The 25,798-nt window shown below is 34.7% G+C and overlaps 1 protein-coding gene across 1 annotated transcript in view; it reads right to left on the minus strand.

Annotated features, from left to right (window-relative positions):
- PTPRR (protein tyrosine phosphatase receptor type R) overlaps positions 1–25,798 on the minus strand; it is a 222,931-nt gene that overhangs the window by 102,630 nt on the left and 94,503 nt on the right. The window contains exons 3-4 of the mRNA XM_039866018.1: positions 3,153–3,266; positions 237–392 (exon numbers count right to left, since the gene is read on the minus strand). Coding sequence (XP_039721952.1) covers positions 237–392; positions 3,153–3,266 — 270 coding nt within the window. The remainder of the gene's footprint in view (positions 1–236; positions 393–3,152; positions 3,267–25,798) is intronic.

Below are 25,798 nucleotides of genomic sequence, written 5' to 3' on the forward strand. Positions count from 1 at the left end.
AGTGTTAAGAAGTGAAACTTTGATGTGAAAAATGAATTTCCAGAAGGAATGAATATATACGAGGTGAAGATCAGAGAATTCTGACCCTTAGGGAGATTTCTATTATCAAATAATATACAATAAACAGCATTCACAGCAAAGCTTCTTGAAGTTGGATTACCATGTCATGCTAACTTTTTAGATGCAAAATAGTTAGGTGCAAATTTTTAGATGAAATCTTCCATGCAACAACATACCTCAGGGGAGACTTCTGTAATTCCAAATTGGGATAAACTTTGATGCAAAACATTGATATTAAGTGAACGCAGCACTTCCTCAGATGGCAGAGATTCTGAAATTCCTCCTTTTCGATTTACGGGAGACACAAAGAGTTCAACACTGTTCTTCTTGCTCTAGTAAAAGCAGATGATTTGTATATGTTAATAACCCTTTTAAAAAAATTTGGGGAAATATTTTTGACTTTCCTCTAGAAACATTAAAGAAAATCAGAACCCTAGAATCCTAAAAAGCATCTTGGAGATTACGTTTATTAGTAATTCTCTGGTCCACTTAATATTACCAGCCTCAAATCTTCACATGGCCTTCTTTCAATTAATTGACACCCCAAGATTTATAATTTTATATTTCATTGGATGCTGGTTTATTTTCCATTCCATACTGCAATTTTTGAAATATATCATTTGGATGTTCCCTGAGTAATTGTGCTTGAAGAAGCATTTTCAAATCGAATGAAATAAAACCTGATGCAATAGTACAATTATTAGACATTGCAACTCCATATATTTTTCTTATAACTTATACTGATGTGGAGGCTGGAGTAAGGAAGATGATGCTATATGAGCTTTAAAATTCCTTCCCTGATTCTGCTTTTCTTCTCAAATACGTCACACTTTTTAAATCTATCCTTTGGTAGAAATGTGTATGTTGTGTAGTAATATCACGATACTTTACCTCATTAGCTGAAATGAAGACAGAAGATCTCCTACCATAAATGGCTGATAGGCCACATACACATAAAAAATAAACACTACATAAAAACGACATTGCCATTGATAGATTCTCTTTTACAACTTATACAATGTTCTTATAGAAGTAGGTTATTGCTCATCTTTTTGATACATGGAATTCTCTCATGCTAGAAAATTTTCTTTTAATGCAGTTTTTCAGTTCAACTAGGAATAAAATAAAGTATCAATATACTACTAGCAATCCAGAAAAAGTGTTTCCATATTTGCAGGAACAATAGACAATGACTAAGTATAGCATAATACTGATGCAAAACATTTTTATAATAATTTAAGTAGTTTATGATGTAATAACAACAATAGTAGAAATAAAGGACTAGTTTTGTGCCTGACACACTCTCATCTACCTTAAATCTGTTATCTCATTTAATGCTCAAAACCTCTCCAGTATATCAGTATTATAGTTCCCTCCATTCAGCAAATGAAGAAACATAAGTAGCTTGCCTAAGGTCACACAGCTGAGACATGGCCAAGCTGAAAATGGAGTGAGCTAGACTCCAGCAACAGGAGTGCAGTTCTGTCTGTCTCCAAGGCACATGCTCTTCACCCCTGTGCTCTGCTGCCTCGAGTATCCTCATAACTCTACCAGTTATAATAACTACTCTTAGAAATAGACGTGTACAAATGCTACTAACATTTTCCCAGGATAGGTGTATCCCTCCCTGGATGTGGCAAATCCCTCTTTTATTCCTGCAAAAGGACATCTAAGATATCTGAGATATCTGTATGAGTGTGTGTGTGTGTGTGTGTGTGTGTGTGTGTGTGTGTGTGTGTGTATAAATCTAGACCTAGAGCTAAGACATCTATAGTACCTAAGTCTTCTCATTTGAGCAAGATCTGCCCTGGATATAAATAATCCATTTCATTCTTTCAGGATATTAGGGAATGCTGTATTTTCTCTTTTATGGTACCAAGTGAAAAACTTTGTTTTTTAAGCTTATTTTGTCCCGGGAAATAGTTGGGTCCTAGAATAAAGTCATTATAAAGAATGAAACAACTCACCCTCCACACAAATAAAAATGCAAAGAAAAAAAAAACCCTAAACCGAAATGAAAAGCAATTCTTTTCCATAGCAGGAAATGCAGATACTGGTATAGTAGAAAGCTGAGCTCAAGCAGAAGATAAGAATTCAGGGCAAGTAGAACACTGAGTCCTTGCTTGAGTTCCCATTGCAGTGGAAATTAAGAACAATTTTAAAACTGCAAGATGATTCCAAAGTCCCTTTTCACAGGAACCTTAGGTAATTAGCTTTTTACAAAGAAAAAAATCATCTGCTTTGAATTTGCCTTTCTCTGCCTTTGCTTACACCCACCTTCAAGTACAGATGGGAAAGCGTAGTTGGATGACATCTAGGTTTCCAAACAACTGAGAAAAGAGGGGAAGAAAGGATGTATGTGATTGATAGATAGGTCTAAAGTGGGCCTTGGACAGAAGATCCTTTGGATTTGCCTCATCCTACCCCACATACCTATGTACGTTTTTCTCTTGGCTTTTCAGAACTATCTATTCTTGCAGTCCATTTGGGCTGCTGTCTCCAAGAATGGAGTCTTTATTTTTTATTCAAAATCCTCTGCCTGTGCATTCAGTATCTTTCATCCTACTGACATACTTGAAGGAGTTTACACAGATATTGTCTGGAGAGAGTGCTTTAGCTGATACTGAAGGTTTCACTCTTAGGAAGAATATTTTGGGAGTAGTGTCAGGTTGGTGAGACAAGTATTTTGGGCTCCTCTATTCATACCTACTGGGGTACAAGCTTTGAACTATGAGAGGGCTGACGAATATTTTCTGTAAAGGGCCAGAAAGCAAGTCTTTTAACCATTAATTTAGCCAAATGACCTGTTACAGTGACTCAGCTCCGTCATTGTACCATGAAAGGAGCCATAGACAATGTGTAAACAAATGAGTGTGGCTCACTGCAATAAAACTTTCTTTACAAAAACGTAGTGGTATGCCAGATTTAGCTCAGGGGCCATAGAACTATAGAACTATAGTTCTATAGAACTATAGAACTATAGTTCTATAGAACTAAAGAACAATAATGTTCTTTATTATTGATCCTTATTACCGAGCCCTTCGATAAAGATCAAAGCTTATAGCTGGGAGTGTAAAAGGGAGGCATCTTACAATGAGGCGATTGATGTGCACTTGCTGGGGTAAGAGTCCTAAAGCTGCGGCCACTCCTTGGCGGAATATTCGAAGCAAGGTTATGTTCAGCTTGTCAACATCCATTTGCAGTGTCTGGAAAATAAAGAAAAAAGAAATCCAAATTATCGTAAGTCTTTGGTTCAGGATATTCAGTTCCTGACTGATGACTGACCACAATAATTTCTGTGACTTTGATAAATTCACACTCGTGGTAACTTAATGCATTTTTAACGGAGGTAACATGATAGGAACATTTTATGTGAAATTTGAACTGGTGTTAGTTAAAAAGATGGTGCATTGTATAATAATGAAATTTGTCTAGTTATAATCAATAATGCATATGAATAATCAATTCATAAAGAATTTCACTGAAATGTGTGTTGGTTTATTTAGTTTTAGTTCAAGTCCAGATGACAGAATTAAATATGTGGCCAAGTGTATTTCACTAATCCAATCTAGAGGACAGCTTTAATTTATGTTCACACACAGTTATGGAGAGAAAGATGTATGAAGTTCCATCACGCCAGACTTGGCAGTTTCTCTATACAGTGATCTGCTGCCAGTGTAAGGCAAAAGAACGAAGTGCAATAACGTATTTTCAAACTCTGGCAAAGAAGCCAATGGTACTGATGATTTGCTCTAAGGTTAACAATTTTTATCCAATTGTTTGGCCAAACACTCTTAATTTCCAAGTCGCTCTGGAAAAAGACAATTAGACATTTGAAAATTCCTAAAATACAAATCAAGTTATGAAACTAATAATACAGTCTTAATTCGAGCCATGGGTGCTGTCCCTACATTTAAATCACAAACTATTTAACTATATTTTCAAAAATGCATCATAAACATTGAGATATTGTACAAGATGGAGAAACCAAATCTTTATGCATTTCTTACATATATGTATTTAATAATATTTTATTTTTATTCCCCTTCGCCTATTTCTCCTATGCCCTTCCCCTAACCTCTGGTAAACACCAATCTGTTCTCTGTATCTTTGAGCTTGGTTATTTTTAGATTTCACATGTAAGAGAAATCTTTCGACATTTGTCTTTCTCTGTCTGACTTAATTCACCTAGCATAATGAATGCCCTCAGGGTCTATCCATATTGTAGCAAATGGCAAGATTTCATTCTTTCTGTGACTGAATATTATTCCATTGTGTATGTGTATATATATTTCTTTATCCATTTATCCGTCGATGGACACTTAGGTTGTTTCCATATCTTAGCTATTGTAAGTACTGCTGCAATGAACATGGGGGTACATGTATCTTTTCGAGTTAGAGTTTTCATTTTCTTCGGGTAAATACCAGAAGTGGAATTGCTGGATCACACAATGGTTCTATTTCTAAGTTTTTGAGGATCCTCTATACTCTTTTCCATAGTGGCTACATTAATTTACATTCTCACCAACAGTGCTTAAGGGTTCCCTTTTCTCACATCCTTGCCAACACTTGTTATTTCTTGTCTTTTTGATAATAGCCATTCTAACAGCTGTTAGGCAATATCTCACTGTGATTTTGAGTTGCATTTCTCTGATGATAATGACTTTGAGCATCTTTTCATGTACCTGTTGAGCATATGTATATCTTCTTTGGAAAAATGTCTGTTCATATATTGTGCCCATTTTTAACTTGGATTATTTGGATTTTTATTTTTTATTTTTGGCTGTTGAGTTGTATAAGTTCTTTATATATTTTGGATATTAATCTTTATCAGATACATGATTTGCAAATATTTTCTCCCATTTAGTAGATTGCTTTTTTATTTTGTTAATGATTTCCTTTGCTGTGCAGAGGCTTTTTAGTTTGATGCAGTCCCACTTGTTTATTTTCGCTTTTGTTGCTTTAACTTTTGGTGTCACATTCAAAGAAATCATTGCCAAGGCCTTTGTCAAAGAGCTTATTACCTATGTTTTCTTCTAGGTGTTTTATGGTTTCAGGTCTTATGTTTAAGTCTTTAATTCGTTTTGCGTTAATTTTTGCATATGGTTTAAGATAGTGGTCCAGTTTCATTCTTTTGCATGTGGCTATCCAGTTTTTCCAACATCATTTATAGAAGAGACTGTCCTTTCCCATTACGTATGCTTGGCTCCTTTGTCATAAACTACTTGAGCAGATATACATGGGTTTATTTCTGGGCTCTCTATTCTGTTCTATTGATCTATGTGTTTGTTTTGGTGCCAAAACTATGCTTATTTAATTACTATAGCATTATAATTGAATTTGAAATCAGGAAGTATGATATCTTCAGCTTTGTTCTTTATCAAGACTACTTTGGCTATTCAAGGTCTTTTTTGTTTCCATATAAATTTTAGAATTCTTTTTTCTATTTCTGTAAAAAATGCCATTGGAATTTTGATACAGATTGCACTGAATCTGTAGATTGCTTTAGGTAGTTTGGACATTTCAAGAATATTAATTCTTCCAATTCAGGAGCACAGATATCTTTCCACTTATTTGCGTCTTCCTACATTTTTTCCTTAATGTCTTATAGTTTTCAGTTTATAGGTCTTTCATCTCACTTATTAAATTTATTTCTAGATATTTTATTCTTTTTCATGAAATTATAAGTGAGATTGTCTTCTTAATTTCTCTTTCTGATAGTTCATTATTAGTGTGTGGAAATGTAACAGATTTTGTGCATTGATTTTGTATCTGCAACATTATCGAATTCACTTATTAGTTCTAACAGTTGTTTGATGTTGTTTTAGGGTTTTCTATATATAACATCATGCCATATGAAAGTAGGGACAATTTTACTTCTTCTTTTTCAACTTAGATGCTTTTTATTTCTTTTTCTTGCCTGATTACTCTTATTAGGAATTCTAAAACTATGTTGAATAAAAGTAGCAAAAGTGAACATCTTTATCTTGTTCTTGATCTTAGAGGAAGACTTTTCAGCTTTTTACCAGTGAATATAATATTAGCTGTGGGCTTGTCATATAAGGCATTTATTATGCTGAGGCATATTCCCTCTATTGAGTTTTTACCACAAATGGATGATGAATTTTGTCGAATGCTTTTTCTTCCCTATTGAGATAATCATATATTTCTTATCCTTAATTTTGTTAATGTGGTGTATAATATTGACTGGTTTGTGGATGTTGAACCATTTTTGCATCCCTGTAATGAATACCACTTGATCGTGGTATATGATCATTTAATGTATTGTTGAATTCAATTCGCTAATAATTTGTTGAGGATTGTCATACCTATGTTCATCTGGGATATTCACCTGTAATTTTCTTTTCTTGTGGTGTTGTCTGGTTTTGTTATCAGGATAATGCTGGCCTTGTAGAATCAGTTTAGAAGAGTTTTCTCCTCTTCTATTTTTTAGAAGAGTTTGAGAGAATTGATATTAACTCTTCTTTGGGTGTTTGGTAGAATTCACCAGTGAAGCCATGTGGTTCTGGACTTTGTTGGGAGGTTTTTGATTACTGATTCAGTCTCCTTACTATTAATTAGTCTGTTCAGATTTTCTGTTTCTTCATAATTCAGTCTTGGTAGGTTGTATGTTTCTAGGAATTTATCCATTTCTTGTAGGTTGTCTAATTTGTTGTCATATAATTATTCATAGTAGTCTCTTATGATCCTTTGTATTTTTGAGGTATTAATTATAATATCTGATCTTCATTTTTGATTTTTTTATAATGCATTTATATATATTTATGCATTTGTTGTATGTTTATAATGCTTAATTTACAAACTTGACCATAGTAGGTTATCAATAACTGTTGGATGGCTGCCTATTCTAGTATAAGAATAGATTAGAGAGCCTTCTTCCAGTTTGCTCTAAAAAGAGAATGATACAGCTTCAAGAATTTTTAGTCTTATTAGGAAATAAATCATCCTCTATCCATAAAGTTGGTACAAAATAAGTGACTGAAAACTGAGCCAAATGTTCAAAGCTACAGAAATTAGAGGGAGTGAGGATGTCAAAAAAGATATAATGGTTACCAATCAAAATGGTGGACCCCGCTGAAGCTCTAGACTGTATTTATACCTTAGAATCTTTTAATATTTGCATGGGGGGATGGGGCCATAGGCTTGGCCATGTTAAGATCTGAAAGTGGACTCCTTGCCAAACTCTGAGATCCAGAAGAAGGCACAATCCATTCAAAAACTCTACCTTACAGCCCAACTATAAGGTACAACTTGCTTCTGGGGAGCAGGGAAAAGAAATGTTGGGAATAGGTAGAAAATCAGTAATATTTCTTTTTATTAAATAAAAACTATCTAATGGTACACAATTTTTTGCTATATTATTCTCTGTACTTTTCTATAGTCTAAAAATGTTTCCAATGTATAACAACATAATTTAATACAGAAAAGATGAATTTGGAAATGCAGTAATGAGAAAAACTATTACACTTTTAAGCATGTTTTATGTATTTACCTGGAAAACCCAAGAGATTAGAAAAACTCAGTCTACCTGGGGACTAAGAAACAGAAGCTTCTTTTTATCTAATAGCTGACTTTCAGCTCTGGGAGGTTGTGGAAGTTGCCAGTAGATATGGGATATTTTATTGGAGACTATTTATTCCCTTTCTCTTGCAAGGCGAAGATGGGTTCGCTAGTTCCCATAAACCCTGACGAGGAACCATTGACTTCTGGCTCACCAGTGTTTGCCAGGCAGGGTATAAGCAGGTAGGCACTGTCCCTGATCCCCATGGGCAAAACTTGGAGCCAACGGTCCACGCTGGGAACTGAGAGTCAAGGGGGTTGTGTACACACTTGAGAACTCAATTCCCAGGGCCATGACTAACTTGGGACTTGTAACTGTGGAAACAGTATTCAAGTCTAAGTTTCTCAGAGTGAATGGCAAATGGAAGTGAAATGGGAACTCAAGATTAAAAATTATCAAAAAAAGAGGCAACTTTCCAAAAAGGCAAAAGCTGTGCATTTGAAATAGAAATTTTAGACTACTTAACTAAAGTGAACAAGTGAGTCGAAGTAGTTAGTTTAAAACTGCAGTCATCTGGTTTATTGCATCAAAACATTTGAATAATTGGCCTTAACTCTTTGCTTGCCTGTGAAAAGCTGGATTGATTCCACATTGTGTGCACACACTTCTGACTATTCCCCATAAATGGTGATAGTAAACTGTAGTACAAACAGAAAAAAATATATATATATATATTTAAGGGTCTAATATGTGCCAGACATTATACATGAGCGCAATTAGACAAAATGAGAATTTTATTTCAGAGAAGAGTATATGACTTCCTGTAGTTAGAGGATATATGCTTCTGGATAGATGCTGGAAATGCACAGCTTCTCCTCATCCCGTTATGTGAAATTTAAACAACTGCAATAGACTATAAATTTCAATAGCAACAAGAGCATTACAGCTTTAAAGTTACCAAACAACAGTGAAAGATATATTTAGTCTGAATGTTAAACCCATTTGGTTATTTCTGTCATTTAACACGCAAATAATTTAAGTTTTTAATTTCAAAGAGATTACAATGCTCTTTCCAAATGCAAATGCTCAGCCACTTAACAGTAGTAAATAATGTAAACAGAGATACTATCCAAGATCAATTGAGCATTTTTATTGATATTACAAATATATAAACATAAAGAAAAATACTAAACATAATACAAATTCAAGGATTTCAAACTCCATCTTTATTTAAATTTATTGGGTCTCTCCCTTGTTAAGAGATTCCTGAGTCGATTTCTTTTACCTGGGGCCTAGGTCCCCTCACTACTCCTCCTCGCAACAAAGGAAATACCACTTTTAATAAGATTTTCTTATTAAAAAGAAGACTGTCCACTAAAGTAGTTGAAACCTGTAAGTCTTAGATATAAATCAGTCCAACGCAACTGATTAAAATGTAGCACTTGAATTTAGGCACCAGCATTACCTTTAAATTGTAAGTATGTGATTGAGTTTTGGCTATTTGTTTTGAAAGGATGGTTGTACTATTTTTGTCTGGTAGTGGGGCAGGTTTCTAAAGGTCAGCCCCCCTCTTGATGTTATTAGGCAGCCTGGACTGGCATGTGGTCATCCCCAGTAAGAGTCAGGATCACATTCAGTGGCCCCATTAGGGGAAGGAAGGCCAAATGGCCATTTCTCTCCCTAAAGAGATAGCCTCAAAGCCCTTGAGAGAAGTCCAGTCTCAATTCACAACAGACGCAAAAGAACTCAGTTTCCTTCAGGACCAAAGCCTGTCAGGAGGAATCCACCAACCTCTCTCTAACTTTAATGTGTCCTTATTGCTACCTAGAATCCTGGCCATTGGTTAGCTTGGCAAGTGATTTCCAGGAATAAAAGTAAAAGTTTCTCTGTTTATGTCTTTGAACTAAGTAGAAACCTCTGACCTATAGGAAGCATCACTCAGTCCCTTCTTATAACTCTCTGCATTGTCCTCCGCTATTATTTACATACCAATGATTTTTATTCCAATATTTCACATTCCTACCTTTCTCACAATCATTCATCTATTTCCCTCTATCTGAATGTTCCACTTATACTGTAAATGCAATATTACCCTAACTGCACTTACCTTTTCCCTCTCATCCACAACCAAATTTACGTCTATTTCTATATCTTATACAGTTGCATAAAGTGCCACATTCAGGAGTCATATTGACTCCACTCCTTTTTTCTTACGCTTCACCCCACCATCATGACATCCAGTTATCAAGTTCTGCCTATTCTACCTTCTAAATATCTTTTGAATATTGAATCCACCCTCTCTTGATCTATATTTCCACCATCTTAGTTCAGGCCACCATCATATTTATCTGGACTATTTGAATAATATCTTCACAGGTTGCCAGTCTCCTATGGTCTCTAATTCATTCCCCAAATGGACACCATACTGATTGGCGCAAAATGCTAGTCCAATGAAGGCACTATCCTGCCTAAAATACTTAGAAGAAATCTCATGTTCTAATGAAAGGTTCTAACTGCTTAGTTCACTGTGATTTCCCTGTCCTTTCCAGTCTTACCTCCCAGCCTCTTTCACCATGCACGTTATACTTCAACTGTACCTAAGATGTATCAAACACACTCATACACTTTTCACTTTGTCAGTGCGTATGTGAATCACTGGCTAGATTTTCTTTTTTCCTGGAGACTTGCTCAAAGACCACTCTATCAGCCTTCCATGACCTCCCTTCTCCCTTCCTTTGCTTGCATCTTTCAGTTCTCCAATAGTACTCTGTATTGGATTTCAATTATTTTTGTTAAAATTTTTATAACAAAAGCTTTAATCTTATTTCAAAAAAATGCAAGGCACAGAAAGATATATAGTAAAAAGTGAAAATAAATTAATCCTTTCCTAACTCTTCATTCTAACCCCCGGAAATAACATGGCTATTTTTTTTGTATATTTTTCCATATATTTTCTAGGTACATATTATATTTATATAATATGTATATATTTTATGATATATGTATATTCCTATTAAACAATAAAATTAAACTACACATTTTGTTATACAACTTGCTTTTTTTTCACTTATTAATGTATCTGGGATATATTTCTATATTTATAATATATACTGTTGTCAATTATCATGTTTTGATTCTCATCTAATAATTTCTTACTCTTAATACATTAACATATCCATTCATCTTTATTGCTTTTAAAGAATTAGATGTGTTATAATTCTTTATTTTACGTTATTTTATTTTATTTATTTATTTTTGCTTCCTTAGTTTTCTGTCTTTTGCTATATGGTCTGGGTTTTTGTTTATTTGTTTTACATTTTTTTCTTCCAGTGCCTATATTTATAATATTAAATGTTACATAATAATATATTTAAACCTTTATTTCTTGATTTATAAACTTGAGAAAGTATTTATTAATTTCCTGCTATGAAAATGAGAAAATGTACCTCTCTTCCCACTTATTCTCATGATTACCTCCCAGTTTTTATATTATTATTTTCATATTGTTATGTTTTATGATATTTACATTATATTCTGTGTAATAGAGACTACTCAGCAAATCTATTGTCTCCCCCTGGAAACTCAAGCTGTTTATATCTAGGTGGAGCCATATAATATATCTCACTAATTAATGTAAGTGAAAGTAAAATGACATTTTCAGTCTGCGGCAGTTAAAGAGGGTGCCTTCTCAACTCTCTTTCTCCCTTCCCTCTGTGTACAAGCTGGATTGTTCCAAAGTGATCTAGAACTCTATTGAAAATGGTAGAGCCACATAAAGAAAGATGCCTGGGACTCCAAATCATTGAATGAAGCAGAGGCCTTGTCCAACACCCCTCATTAAACAGTGATATGAGTTAAAAATAAACTTGTATTAAGTCACTAAGAAACTAGGGTTGTGAGAATTATTTACACTGATGAATATGTTCTGTAATTATAATTTCTAAAGTTTCATAGTGTTGGTTAATGGGTTCAATGCTCATGATCAGTCTTTTTTTTTTTTTTAGAAGAATGTCACCTTTCCTAAATTCTTTATTTTGATATACTTCTTAGTTGAATTTTATTATCAAATAGTTTCTTTCAAATAGAGCTCATGAGTGCTATATTTCCTGAGGCATTATATGTCTGAGAATGCATTTATGGTGCCTTTAACAATAAACAACATCTTGGCTGGCTATTAAATTCTTGATTTAATCTTTATTTTTATTTTTTGCTTTTGAATTCTGCTGATATTATTCTGATGCCTTCTGGTATTGAAAGTTGCTGTGAAAAATGCCCTAGCCTGAGGCTAGTCTGTCTTATAGATAACTTGCTTCCCCTGCCTGCAATCTTGAGTCTTTAACAGTAAAGTCAAACAAACTTCACCCAAGGATATTTCCTTGGGTTGATAGTTCCTGCAACAGTGATATGCCCTTGAAGTCTATAGATGCCAGATTATTTCAGAAATATTTTCTCCTATTATACTTTTGAATGATTTTTCTTCTAAATATTTTTGGTTCATCGTCAAGGACAACAATTATATAATTGTATATCCCTTGTCTTTCTCTCTAACTACTTTATTTTATGTACTTATTTTCTCTTACCATTTGTATATCTTAATTTAACTGAAATTTTCTCAGGCCTGCTTCATGTCCTTATATGTTTCCAACAGAATCTGTTCTATTTCTTTTGTTTCTAATGCAATTTTGATTTCTGTAATATGTGTTTTATCATTATCTTCATTTATCTTTGAATTCTTCCAGCTTGCTTACTCTTTGTAATGCCCTAGGTTATACAGTCTTTTAACTATTTCAGATAAGAAGTGACATAAAACTTTTGTTTATAGCTTCTTAATATTTGTATTAATTGTTAAATCTATTTTTTCCAAAGAGCTCAGCTTTTCTTTCTTTCTTAAAATCCTCCAATGGCTTTCTATCACATTTAGAGTTAAATTCAATTAGGGCCTACGAGGTCCTACTTTATCTTGCTACCATTACCTCTGAACCTCATCTAATATCCTGTCCTCAAGCTACTCCATCTTTTCTCCAGTTCTTCAAACAAGCCATGGTTTTGGCATTCACCTGCCACTACCTGAAAAGTAGTTCAGTATCACTGGATGGTGGCTCTTTCTGGTCTTTCAGCTCTCAGTTTAAATGCCACCTCCTCAGAGAGGTCTTCCCAGCCTGGCTATTCCCTATCATATCATTCTACTTTATTTTCCTTTTAGAATTTACCACTAAATGACAGCTATTTATTTATTTATGTATCTATTTATGTATTTATTTATTGTATATCGCCCTTGACTAAAATGTGGGCCTCACTGGCATGGGACCTAGTCAGTCTGGTTCTCTGCTATAGCCCTAGTATCTGGAACAGTGTCTGGCATATAGCAGGTATTTAATAAATCTTTGTGAAATGAAGGGATACACAAATCATCATAATTGACATGGTGTAGCTACTAAGTGAAAAATCTGAGTTTCATGGTAGCCATAGAAAAACCAGGGCTCTGCTCTTGAGGCCGTTATATTTGGTTAAGTGATTCACCAGAAATGCCTAATGATTCAAAAAATACATAGAATTGATTTAACAAAATTGTTTGATGTGTAATGAATATGTCTCTGATTTCTGACTACTATACCATTCAGGAGAGAAAATAATCAGTTTATTTTATCTCAAGAGTTTGAAGCCTACTTCTAATTGGTGAAAGCAATATAAGTTTTCTGAGCTGTGTGCCATATTGATTGTAAATAGAACTCAAACTTAATCACTATTAGTGTCTATTTCTTGTAACTAACTTGAGAGTTTAAAACTTCATTTTTCTAATTATAAAAATTAAATATGCTCATGATAGAAGATTTAGAAAACACAAAGAATTAGAAAAAAGAAATAAATTTTATTTATAATAGTTTATCCCATCACCCTAAGATAACATTGTGGAGTTTTTAGTGTTAGCTGTTTTCTGATACTTAGATAAGATAATATAATATACATATGCATAGGTGCATATATTAAATATACCCATAGACATCGTACAAATAATTATCTATTCTAATGTGATGCTATAGCTACCACATTCCTATGGTTTTCCTCTTTTCATGATGTTAGGAAGAAACTATTTATTTATTCCCTAATCCTTATATTTTATTCTGTATGATAGCAGCTCCAGTGCAGAAATATTCCTGGATTCTACCCCTCTTCTTCCCCATCTTTCCAGGGGAGAGGAAGTGACTTGTAAATTGATGCTTTTGGAATGACATACTAGGGTATTTGTAACTCTGTTTCCCTTTTGGAGTCTGTCTGCTTGTAAAAAGCATATAATCTGGTTCTCTCTTTGCAAGTGGTAAAGTAGGTTGTAAAGGCTCTGCCCTTACAGAGGAGGCCACAGTTAGCCAATGTTTCTGTGACTGGTGGATAAATCTGCTGAAGAAGGAGAGGCAGTCATAGCAGTATATTGTTGTCATGCTCCTAAGTCATATCTCTAGCAGTTATATCAGAAATAAATCTGACATTTTTGTCTCCACGAGTCTGCTTTCTCTTTTTCAGGTAGGGAGGACAGGGATACTATTTCTTGGTCTCCTCAAACACCAACACATGGCACTACAAAGTCAGACATTACACTCCACCTCATTTTCCCCACCAAAAGGCAAAAAGGCTCTAAAATTTTTCTTGTCAGTTTGGCTTGATTTTAGCATGGATATCTACAGAGGTAGAAGGGTCAGAGGAGAGTCAAGGTATATGGTAATATGGAAGTCAAGAGCAGAGTTTCCAAAAGAGGTTTGTTAACATTGCCAGATGCTGCTGAAGGTTAAAAAAATATGGACCAAGAAAAGGCCATTGGGTTTGTTGATGAGGAATAATTGATGGCCTTCAAGTAAAAATTGTCAAAATATGGTCCACTGTCCATTGGGAGGTCAAGAGAGTTCTCGTAAAAAGAATGAGATTGGAGGCATCACTCTGCCCGACTTCAAAGTATACTACAAAATGACAATAATCAAAATGGCATGGTATTGGCAGCAAAACAGACACACAAACTAGTGGAACAGAATCGAGAGTCCAGAAGTAAACCCATATTTATATGGGCAAATAATTTTCGACAAAAATGCCAAAAACATACAGTGAAGAAAGGAAAGCCTCCTCAATAAATGGTGCTGGGAAAACTGGAAAGCCACCTGCAAAAGAATGAAACTAGACTGTTGTCTATTACCACACAACAAAATTAACTCAAAATGATTAAGGACCTGAATATAAGACCTGAAACAATAAAATGCATATAAGAAAACATAGGAACTAAACTCAAGGACCTTGGACATAGAGAGGATTTTATGAATTTGACCTCAAAGGCAAGGGAAATAAAAGCAAAATTCAATGAATGGGACTACATCAAACTAAAAAGCTTCTGCTCAGCAAAAGAAATCGTCAACAAGGTAAAGAGACACTCATCCGAATGGGAAAATATATTTGCAAGCATATATATTAGAGCCTAATATCCAACATATACAAAGAACTCATACGACTCAATAACAATAAAAAAACAAATAATCCAATCAAAAATGGGCAGAGGACCTGAACAGACACTTCTCCCTAGAGGACATACTAATGGCCAACAAATATATGAAAAGATGCTCGACATCACTAGTTATTAGGGAAATGCAAATCTAAACCACAATGAGATACCACTTCACACCTGGTAGAATGGCTATAATCAACAGGACAAGTAATAGCAAATGTTGGAGAGGATGCAGAGAAAAAGGAACCTTCATACACTGCTGGTGGGACTGCAAATTGGTACAGCCACTATGGAAAACAGTATGGAGGTTCCTCAAAAAACTAAGAATTGATCTACCAAATGATCCAGCAATCCCTCTACTGGATATTTACCTCAGAGACTTGAAAACCCATATCCAAAAAGATATTTGCACACCAATGTTCACAGCAGCATTATTCACAGTGGTCAGGACATGGAAGCAAACAAAGTCTCCTGTGATAGATGATTGGCTAAAGAAGCTGTGGTACATATATACAATGGAATATTACTCAGCCATTAGAAGAGATGAAATATTGCATTTGCAACAACATGGATGGACCTTGAGATAATCATACTAATTGAAATAAGCCAGACAGAAAAGGTTGAAAATCACATGATATCACTGATATGTGGGATATAAACCTAAAAGCAACAAATGAACAGGACAAACAAACAGACTCACGGACATGGACAATAGACTAGTGGTTACCAGAGAAAAGCGGTGGGGGAGAGGGGGAAGAGGGGAAAAAAGTAAAAAAAATAAAATGTTAAAAATTAAAAAAAGTAAAAGAATAAAAGATTTAAAAGGCAAAAAAAGAGAGAGAGAGAGAGAGTCCTCGTTGGAACTCACTCGAAAGTGCAAGTTCATTGTGTAGCAATGTATGTGCATGAGGTACAATTCTATAGACTTTCTTTTATCGCTCAAGGTCATTTAATGAGTTTGCAAGGGTAGTACAATTGATATTTATAAACTAAAATTAGCATGTCATTAGCATGTTAGGGTTTTAAGGAGTGAGTGTATAATGAAAAATGGGCAGAACACCAAGACTAATTTTTTTCTGAGAATAAAAGGAGAAAAATAGGATATTAAATAGAGAGAAAAATTGTTTTCCCCAGATGGTAAGAACCTTGACCTTTATACCACAGCAATAGCATATCAGGTGACTTAATCTTTCTTCTTAAGATCTCTACACTGTGATAAACTACCCCTTTTAACACATGAAATTACAATGCTAGAGTTTTTGTCAGAATAATGTTTTGAGACATTTTGAAAACAATTGCAGTGCCAACTTCATGAGTTTTTCATATCCTTGCTCTGTTGTAATCATGTGCTGCTAAATCAATTGTCAGCAATCAATTAAAACAATTCATAAAGGAGATAAATGAATATTAGTAGTGAGTAAGAAAAGGTATTTAAATTTCTTGTTTAGAAAAGTTAAAGCCTTGTAGACAAAGGAAACATTCAAGAGCTTCTTGAATTATGAGCTCACACATTTAAAAGCTTTTGCCTACTCTGTTTCCTAATTGCTAGGGAGAACTGAACACACATAAAATAATTGTGTTTGTGTTTTTAGAGGTTGCAATTAGATGAGCAAACACCAAATAAGAAAACTGCTGTCACCATACACCAAAATTGGCTCAAAATGGATCAAAGAACTAAATATAAGACCTGAAACAGTAAATTGCATAGAAGAAAACATAGATACTACACTCATGGACGTTGGATTTAGAGAGGATTTTATAAGTTTGACCTCAAAGGCAAGGGAAATAAAAGCAAAATTAAATGAATGGGAATATATCAAACTAAAAAGCTTCTGCACAGCAAAAGAAACCCTCAACAAGACAAAGAGGCAACCAACCAAATGAGAGAAGATATTTGCAAACAATTCCTCCAATAAGGGCCTAATACCTAAAATATTCAAAGGACCCATTCAACTCAACAATAAAAAAACGAACAATCCAATTAAAAAGTGGGCAGAGGACTTGAATAGACACATCTGCCAAGAAGGCATACAAATGGCCAACAGACATAAGAAAGGATGCTCAACTTCACTAGCTGTTAGGGAAATGCAAATCAAAACCACAATGAGATAACACCTCACACCTGTCAGAATGGCTATCATCAACAGGACAAGTAACAACGAGTGTTGGAGAGTTTGTGGGGAAAAAGGAAGATGAGGATGTAAATTGGTACAGCCACTATGGAAAACTGGATGGAGATTTCTCAAAAAACTAGGAATAGAATTACCATACGGCCTAACAATCCATCTTCTGGGTATTTACTCTACAATTTTGAAAACATTTATCCGTAAAGACATATGCACCTTGATGTTCATAGCAGCATTATTCACAGTGGCCAAGAAATAGAAACAACTGAATGCCCTTTGATAGATGATTGAATAAAGAAGATATGGTACATATATACAATGGAATATTACTCAGTCATAAAAAGATGAAATACTGTCATTTGTGACAACATGGATGGATCTTGAGAATATCATGCTAAGCAAAATAAGTCAGACAGAAACAGTTGAGAACCGTATGATTTCACTTACAGAGATTCATGGACATAGACAATAGTTTAGTGGTTACCAAAAGGGAAGGTCAAGGGTCAAGGAGAGGTAGTTAAGGGTAAAGGGGCTCAAATAAATGGTGACAGAAGGAAATTTAACTTTAGGTGGTAAACAGACAATGTAATATATATATGATGTATTATTAAATTCTATACTTGAAACTAATATAATTTTATTAACTACTGTTAATAAATTTAATAAAATTTATCATCCCAATAAATTTAATAATAAAAAAGTAGAAATAAAAATTTTTTTAAAAAAAGAAAACTTTGCCACACTATAATGTAATAGTTAAGAGCATGGGTTAGGAAGTAAGAAAGACTTAGATTTATTCCCGGGCTTAGTGGCCTTGGTTAAATTATTAACTTTCTCTGAGCCTCAGTTTCTTCATCTGTCAAATGGATATGATAATTGCATCCCTTTCATAACAAGGGTTCTTAGGATTACTTGAGTTATTACATATAAAACAGCTAAAACTGGAAGATAAAAAGTGCCCCATAAACTTTGCTTATAGATATGAATTTATTATATATCAATGTTAAAAAAAAATTGAATGACCTGCTTCTCTGGATATTTCAGAACCAGGAGAAATTAAGTAGCAACTTTGTTGATTAAATGAAGGTCCTTTACTTATTTGGCGGAACAGAAATATCAAGACATTAAAGAGTGGCCTGATTGGATTTCTAGTGTTTACATTTACTGATTGTTATACCTATATGGGAGCTTTAGCCAAAAGTCAATTAAGAAATCTAGGTCAGTGAAAAAAGCAATGATTAGGGGGTGATTCCATAGTGTTGTGATTAGCACATCTGCTTTACATGCAGAAGGTCCTGGGTTCGTACCCCAGGTGGAGCCACGGACCATGTTCCAGGTGCACCAGCCTCCCCCACAAGTGCACCAACCTCCCCCGCCCCCCAAGTGCGCCAGCACCACCCCTTTCCAAATGCACGGGGTACAGGCCTCATGGGAGGAGATGCCACACCTTCAGAGATCAGTTCTTAAATGGCAACATCTATAGGTCATGGGTGGAAGTTGGGGGAAAAACAAAGCGGGGGAAATAAAGAGGGGGAAGAAAAGCAATGGTTAAAGCAATTTGGTTTTACTAAAGTGATGTAATTTTTTGAGAGAATATATATTTAAGGTTTAAGGTCAAAATGACACATTTTAAACAGGTTCTTTGATTTCAGAATCTCTGCTTTTATTTCCTCACTATTTTCCCCATCGAAACCATGGCTGGGTGAACCCAAATCCTAAATCCTACAGAAGACTCTGTAGATATTGAACTAAATTTATATTCATCACCCTTTTCTTCTTTTCTCTCAGTTACTACAAATTAAATATTAATGTTAACGGAATTAAATTTAGTGATTTAGATTAGATCCTACGCATTTGGAACACTTTTTATAACCTAGTTTTTCTTTCATTTCATTAGTCTCTCATCTCTATTTTAATATTACCTCTTAATTAGTGTTCCCTTTTACATTCCGTAATAACATTCTTGTAAAACGCCTTCTGTTTTGCTTTCAAAGACTCCTAAAATTTATCAATTAAATAAAAACATTCATACATTGTTCTGAAAAGTTGAAATTCTATATAATTTGGAGTAAGCACCTACCCTTATATTCTATTTTTAAAAATCATAAAATGGTAAAGGGCTTGACTTTTGCAAGTACGAATGCACTGAAGGAGATACGGCTTCCATAAATTACAAAATAACACTCTATATACTTTTTTGATACTACCATTCCTATACTTTATGGTTTTGAGTCCATTTATACTTGCGAAAACATTTTTATAAAAGTTACAAACACATCTATAGATAAGATAGAAGAAAGTAGAAGTTTAATACTAAGTCTTTAGAGACAGGAGAAAAATCCTGATTTAACCACAAATAGATATTATCCTGGGTACAATAAACAAACATAATAGGAAGTTACTTGCTTTTCACAGAGTTTTCAAGTCTCGTTATTATATGTTCAAGTCAACAGAAATTTCCACATTCATCTTCCCTGATTATGTTTTCTCTCTTGTACTGAATGTTATTTCTTCTCTGTTATTCCTGTCTTCTCTTTCAGTCTGCCCTAATTTGTCCCTCCTCCTTCCTCCCCTTGCTTCAGCATTTCTCATGCTGGAGGCAGAACACAGCAGCCAAAAGCCTAAGTCAAAAATGACTGAATTGGGGCCAGGCAGAAACCTGTATGGACAAAAGCCCAATGCTTGGGTGAATGTTGCCTGAAAAAATGAGGTCAGACAAATTCAGATTTCTCCATCAAGCCGGATTAAGATAACAGAACTCTATAATCATCACAGCTCTGACCGCTCCATTCATGCAGCCTTTCTGAAAGGACAGAGACATCTGACTACCTGTTCAGTAAGACTTGAGACCAAACTAACCTCTAAATGGCATTTAGGGATGCTTGGAAATAGATGCCAAAGGGCAAAGTCATAGCCTTTCAATTTCCCAAGCACTTTGCTTTCTAGTTAGAAACTGGTATTGTCCCAAGCTTGCAAATATATAAATACTCCTTAAAAAATGAGAACATTAATAATCCTTATCAGCCACTGGACACTTCATTCCAGATATTGGTAAAAGAGGGAGATAGCTCTCTTTTATTTTTATGTGCTTATATTCAATCAACAGGGATATATTCTTCTGAGACTTTCAACTCTTCACGTACAAATGCTTGTGATGTGAGGCAGCAGGGAGACCACATAGGCTCTGAAACATAGTCTAATCACAAGAGTGGTTTGGAGTCTAACGCTCCATGGAAGAATGTTATAAATTTAGTTTATTTCGATTCTCTCATGAAGTAGTTTATGTTTCACTTCAAGGACTGTAATAGAATTCTGTTTCTCACTCTTCTGATGAACTATCCAAAACTCCAAGAAAAACGATAAAATGAAATGAGTTTATTGGCATGTGTTTTTAAGACACAAATAAAAACTCGATGATTTAGTGTCCTTTCAACTTTTATTCTCGGTAATCTTGATTTTTCTATCATAGTGGGAAATAACAATTTTCTGCATAACTAAAAATGAATAAAGACAGAATGTTTGTTTTAGTCAATGTTCTTGTGTGTTTTTTTTTCATTTGCAGAAGGAGATGGCAAAATAATAAGCATATAATTTTCTACAATATGTTATTTTAGTGATTAGCACCCTGAGAACCATCTCATTTCTAGAAAAGAAAGATTCTGAGTGATGTTGTCTGCAGCATAACTTTAATGCACAGCATGATTATTTCATCCTGTAGTATTCTCAATTCTCAATTCTCCCAGTAGTATTCTTTTTCTTTTTTTTCTTTTATCATGATTGGAGCCATGGTATTAGGATTACTGTATCTCTGATCTAATTATTAAATTGTTAGATAGAGGTGCATGGACTGATCAGAAAAACAAAGGAGACTATACATAGCTTATACTTCCTTGTAACAGCTAACTATAGAAATGGCTACTTTTATATAACACAATCAGGAATCAATTATCAACTGAGTAATTCACAACGAAAATTAAAAAATAAATAAATTTAAGAGTGCGGAAGCTGTAGGAGAAGATATTTTGGTGTACAAAATTAACAGGCCACATCTTCCTTTAATATGAGGCCATAGGTTCCTCATATTAAAAAAGGATATATGTACTAAACATTAAAAGAAAATCACTTAAAACTTTTATTTCTCTTTAGTCTAAAATTTTGCTGCTAAATCCTAAATCTTGTTTGAAATTATTGCCAAGCCATCATTTGGCATTATTATTTGCTCATGTTTCACACTAGAGACATACTAAAAAAAAAAAAAATCTGACAGCCCTGTAATTCCATGGCAAATAGAGATTGACTTCTTGAATAGGATGATATATTTGGGCTGTCTTAATGACTGTTCTCTGCAATATTGAATCAGACAGGAGGTTAATCCATTTTTATAATTAAGATGGATGGAAACACCTGATTCACTATTTTTGACATTGTTATTCATCAACATGGACCACAGATAAAATCAGAATTATCCATAATTTTGTACCAACACCAGAACACTATATTACTTTTAAAACTCAAACTAAATTCTTATTTTTAATCTTAGTATATCCAGGACTTCCTATGATGCCCAGAACACAGAGAGAACCCAATACATATTTTTGGAAATGAACAAGTGAACTAAACATTTTGTGAGGATTTTCACCTGAGGATAGCACTTTTTGTGCATATTAATGAATTCATACATAATTTTTAATGAGAGCCATAATTCTTATGAGGATGGCCAAGCTTTAGTAATAAGGTTCTTGGTTTACTGGTGGAAAACAACAAAGTTGAGGTCCCCTGTTGGGAATTAGGCCAGGGATGTCTCATGTCACCAACTTTTCATTCATTGGTCCCCCACATCCGATTATAATGAAAAATACTGACTAGTCTTTTAGTGAAGTCTGCTTGCAAAGGCGGGGTCCCCAAGATGACATTATTATAAAAATGTCTAGATTTAGTGACTTAGCCCACTGTAACCTTTCCTTTCCTTTCCTGGTTATAATCACAAGTGGGCATCTTTTCCCCAATGTCAGTGTGGGAATTAGACTGAACAAAACAAATAACTGCTGCACTCAATATCTTTTATGAAAATTTTCAGTTCTGTTCAAGTGAATATATTTGTAATTCCATTCTCTTTAGGATGGATACAAATTTTACAAGAAATTTCTTAGGATCGTGGTAGGGTTTTTACTGTTTAGAGATGCTGAATTAATTGCATAGCATTTTCTTTTAATTTCAAACTTTGAGGCTAAAGATATTTCCCTAGATATCACAGAGATTCTCTGCTGACTCACTCATATACGCACATATGAACAGGTAGACATAAATCTCAGTATTTACCCTCTTAATCTCACGCTGTTAATGTCACGAAAGATTCTCTTACCTGTTTGGGAATCGACAGGATGTTGTGATGAATTTGATTTCCATTTGTACTCTTGTTTGTGTTATTTCTTCACCATAGCAAGCTGGACTAATCATAAAGCTTTCTAAGCTCGAACGCTGAGATGAAGCCTCATTTAGTCACCTGGAGGTAACTGCTTGGTACTATTTCTAGAGACTTTGCTGATCCTAGGTCTACTGTAGCAGCCTGTGCATTCCCAAGAGATACCCCAGGTGCTTGCTGTTTCGACAGTTCACTACAATTGAAATTCATGGGGAATTTTTTTTCATGGTAATTAGCAAAACTGTAAGATGAGAACTTTATGGTCTAAAGACAAGGTGTGTGGCATGAGGGATTTATTTTTTTCTTTCTGCCTTTAAAAAAAAATTATCTGTTCACAAGGTATTTTCATGGTAAATACAAAGTACTTCTAAAAGTTCCACGATATCCTCCAAAATGTTCCTACTCTGTGCTAGGGACTTTACAGATCTCATTTCAACCCTCGCCATGATTTAGAAAGCAAGGATTATGATTCACGTTTTTGATAGGAAAATTAAAGTGTTTTAAGCAAAGCCCAAGTAACGAATCAGGGATACAAATACAAGTTGGTCTGATTTCATAATTGATGGCTTCTTTTCTCCATTACACTATACCTATATCATTACGATTTAACAAAAACGGATTTCAGATTAGTGATTGTTGCAATTATTATACTTAGTGAAATATTTGGTCTGAAAAAATAGGAGGGAACAAAGATAATTAAACATGATTTCTGCCTTTAAGGAGCTAATAGTCTGTTAAAGTAAGGGTAGTTGAAACACTTTAGAAATCCCATGAACTACAGCCTCAAGATATATATGTCGTAACTCTAACAAGATTGCAATAAAACTTAATTATTTATATATTACTGGTTGCCTGGTAAAAAGATTTTTTTTTTTAAAGCAATAGGGCACTGTCAAGAGTCTTAAAAATGTTCATGATCTTTGATCCAGTAATTCTCCACCTGCAAATTTATCTCAAGGAAACAATTTCAATGAATAAAAATAAATAGACACAAAGATTTTCTTTGCAACATTATAGTGAAAAATCGAAGCAACTTAAATGAACATCAATGTAAAAAGGATAAGTAAGTTATGGTACATCAACAGGAGGTAATTCTCCCTTTTCTGCATCATTAGTTCACCCTCTCTCTTGGATCCTTCTAATCTGTCTTCAAATGTACTATATTTTTCATAATAAAATGAAAGCCAAACAAACTAAGAGACTGCCTTGTCCAGTGATCATCCCTTTTCATTACTCTCCTTCCAAACAAAGGTCTCAAAAGAGCTGTCCATATTCATTGTTTCTAATTTCTCTCTTCCACCTCCCATTGTCCCTGTATTGGCTGGCTCTTGTTATACTAAACCAGGATTGCTACACCCAGTGGCCAATTCTCAGTCTTCACCTTGCTTGATCTATGAGCAGCCTTTGACACAGATGATTCCTTCTTCCTCTCTGATAGTCTTTCCTCACCAGGCTTGCCACCCTTTCTTAGTTTTGCTTTTCATTCATTGGCCACTCTTTTTCAAGTCTCCTTTGCTTATCTCTTCTTCCTGACCTCTCTACACTGGTGGGCCTAGGGCTCAACTCTCTCTCTTTTCTCATTCTGAACTACAATCTCATATTAACCAGGACCTCATTGTCAGAACTCAGGACTTGTCTATCCAGTTGCATACTTGAGTTATGTCAAGTATGGTTTTGTCTACACTGAACTCTTGATCTTGTCTACATTGAACTCTTGATTCCTATCCTACCCAGTTCCACCCCAAATCTGTTACTCCTTCAATTTTGTTCCTCTCTATAACCTCAATCTCCTGTCTACTCAGGTTAAAAAAAACAGACATTGTTTTTGCCTTTTTTCTTTCACCCATGACCACAATTGGTAAATCCAATCAGATCTAACTTTGAACAATATTCAGAGGACCACTTCTCACCACCTCCACCCTTACCACACAAACTCTCACCAGCTCTCTCTGGGGCTATGGCGACAGCTTCCTAACTGGTCTCCCTGTTTCACTCTGCCTCCTATAGGTTATTTTCTGCACAAAGCCAGAGTAATTTTTTAAACCATAAATTAGATCATGTCAGTACTTTCCAAAATGCCCTCCAGAGGCCCTACTTGATCTCCCTAATAGCATCCTCTTTCTCTGCACCCACTCCCCACTCCATTCCCCAATGTCATCTTCTATCACTCCTCCTCATATTTTACTCCTTCCATTCTGGTTCTTGCTGCTCTTCAAACACAGCAACCAAGCTCCCTCTGCCCTCAGGGCCTTTGCATTTACTGTCTCACTGTTAGGAACCCTGATATATCTGCAGGGTTTACATCTCCATTTCACTTCTGTCTCTCTACTCAAACACTATCTTTTCAGAGGTGCCTTTCTTAATTGGACTACTTTAAAATATCACCTTGCCCATCACTGTCTGCCTCCTTACCCTGCTTTGTTATTTTTTCTTCAGCTCTTTTCATCATTGATAAATAATACTCTATCGCTACGAGAAGGTGTATTCAGGATAGCGCCTTACTGATGATCTACAGAGTATAGGCAATGCCTGGTTTATGGCAGAAGCTCAATAAAATATCTTTTGAATAAATGAATAAAGCAGGTGCATAATTTAATATTAGGTGAACTAAGCATAATGCAAAGCTGTATACTTGGCATATATAATGCAAAGCATGTATTTTTTATAGTCATATAAATGTTAAGATCTATGAATTGAGTAATTGCGAGTAATGGTTTTTGAATAAAATGTTATATTGTTAGGTTAATTTACAAGATTTTTAAAATATAAAATCACTGTGTATATCTGGGAAATGATAACCGTTGACAATTATAGAGAATGCAGTTGCTCTTTTTGAGAAATGACTAACTTCAACCACATATCTCAGAGGAAAATAACCATAGTGATTTCAGAGTTAACACCATGCATGAGCATTTGAATATTATCTCGCATTCAGTATAGCACACCCGTTAAGTGCAACAATTCAGAGTCAGATGGTCTGGGTCTGAAGTATAGCTCTTCCACTTAATAGCTAGGTGACTTTGGGCTAGTTACTTAACCTCTAACAAAGTCGGTATTTTTTAGGACTTCATGGTTTTTCAGAGCAGTTTTAGGTTCATAGCAAAATTGAGAGGAAGGTACAGAGGTTTCCCGTATGCATCCGTCCCTGTCACATTCATAGCCACTCCCATTATCAACATTCTCCA

This window comes from Pteropus medius, unplaced genomic scaffold, assembly GCF_902729225.1.
Source record: "Pteropus medius unplaced genomic scaffold, Ma_sr-lr_union100, whole genome shotgun sequence".
In the NCBI taxonomy this organism is placed as follows: Eukaryota; Metazoa; Chordata; class Mammalia; order Chiroptera; family Pteropodidae; genus Pteropus; species Pteropus medius.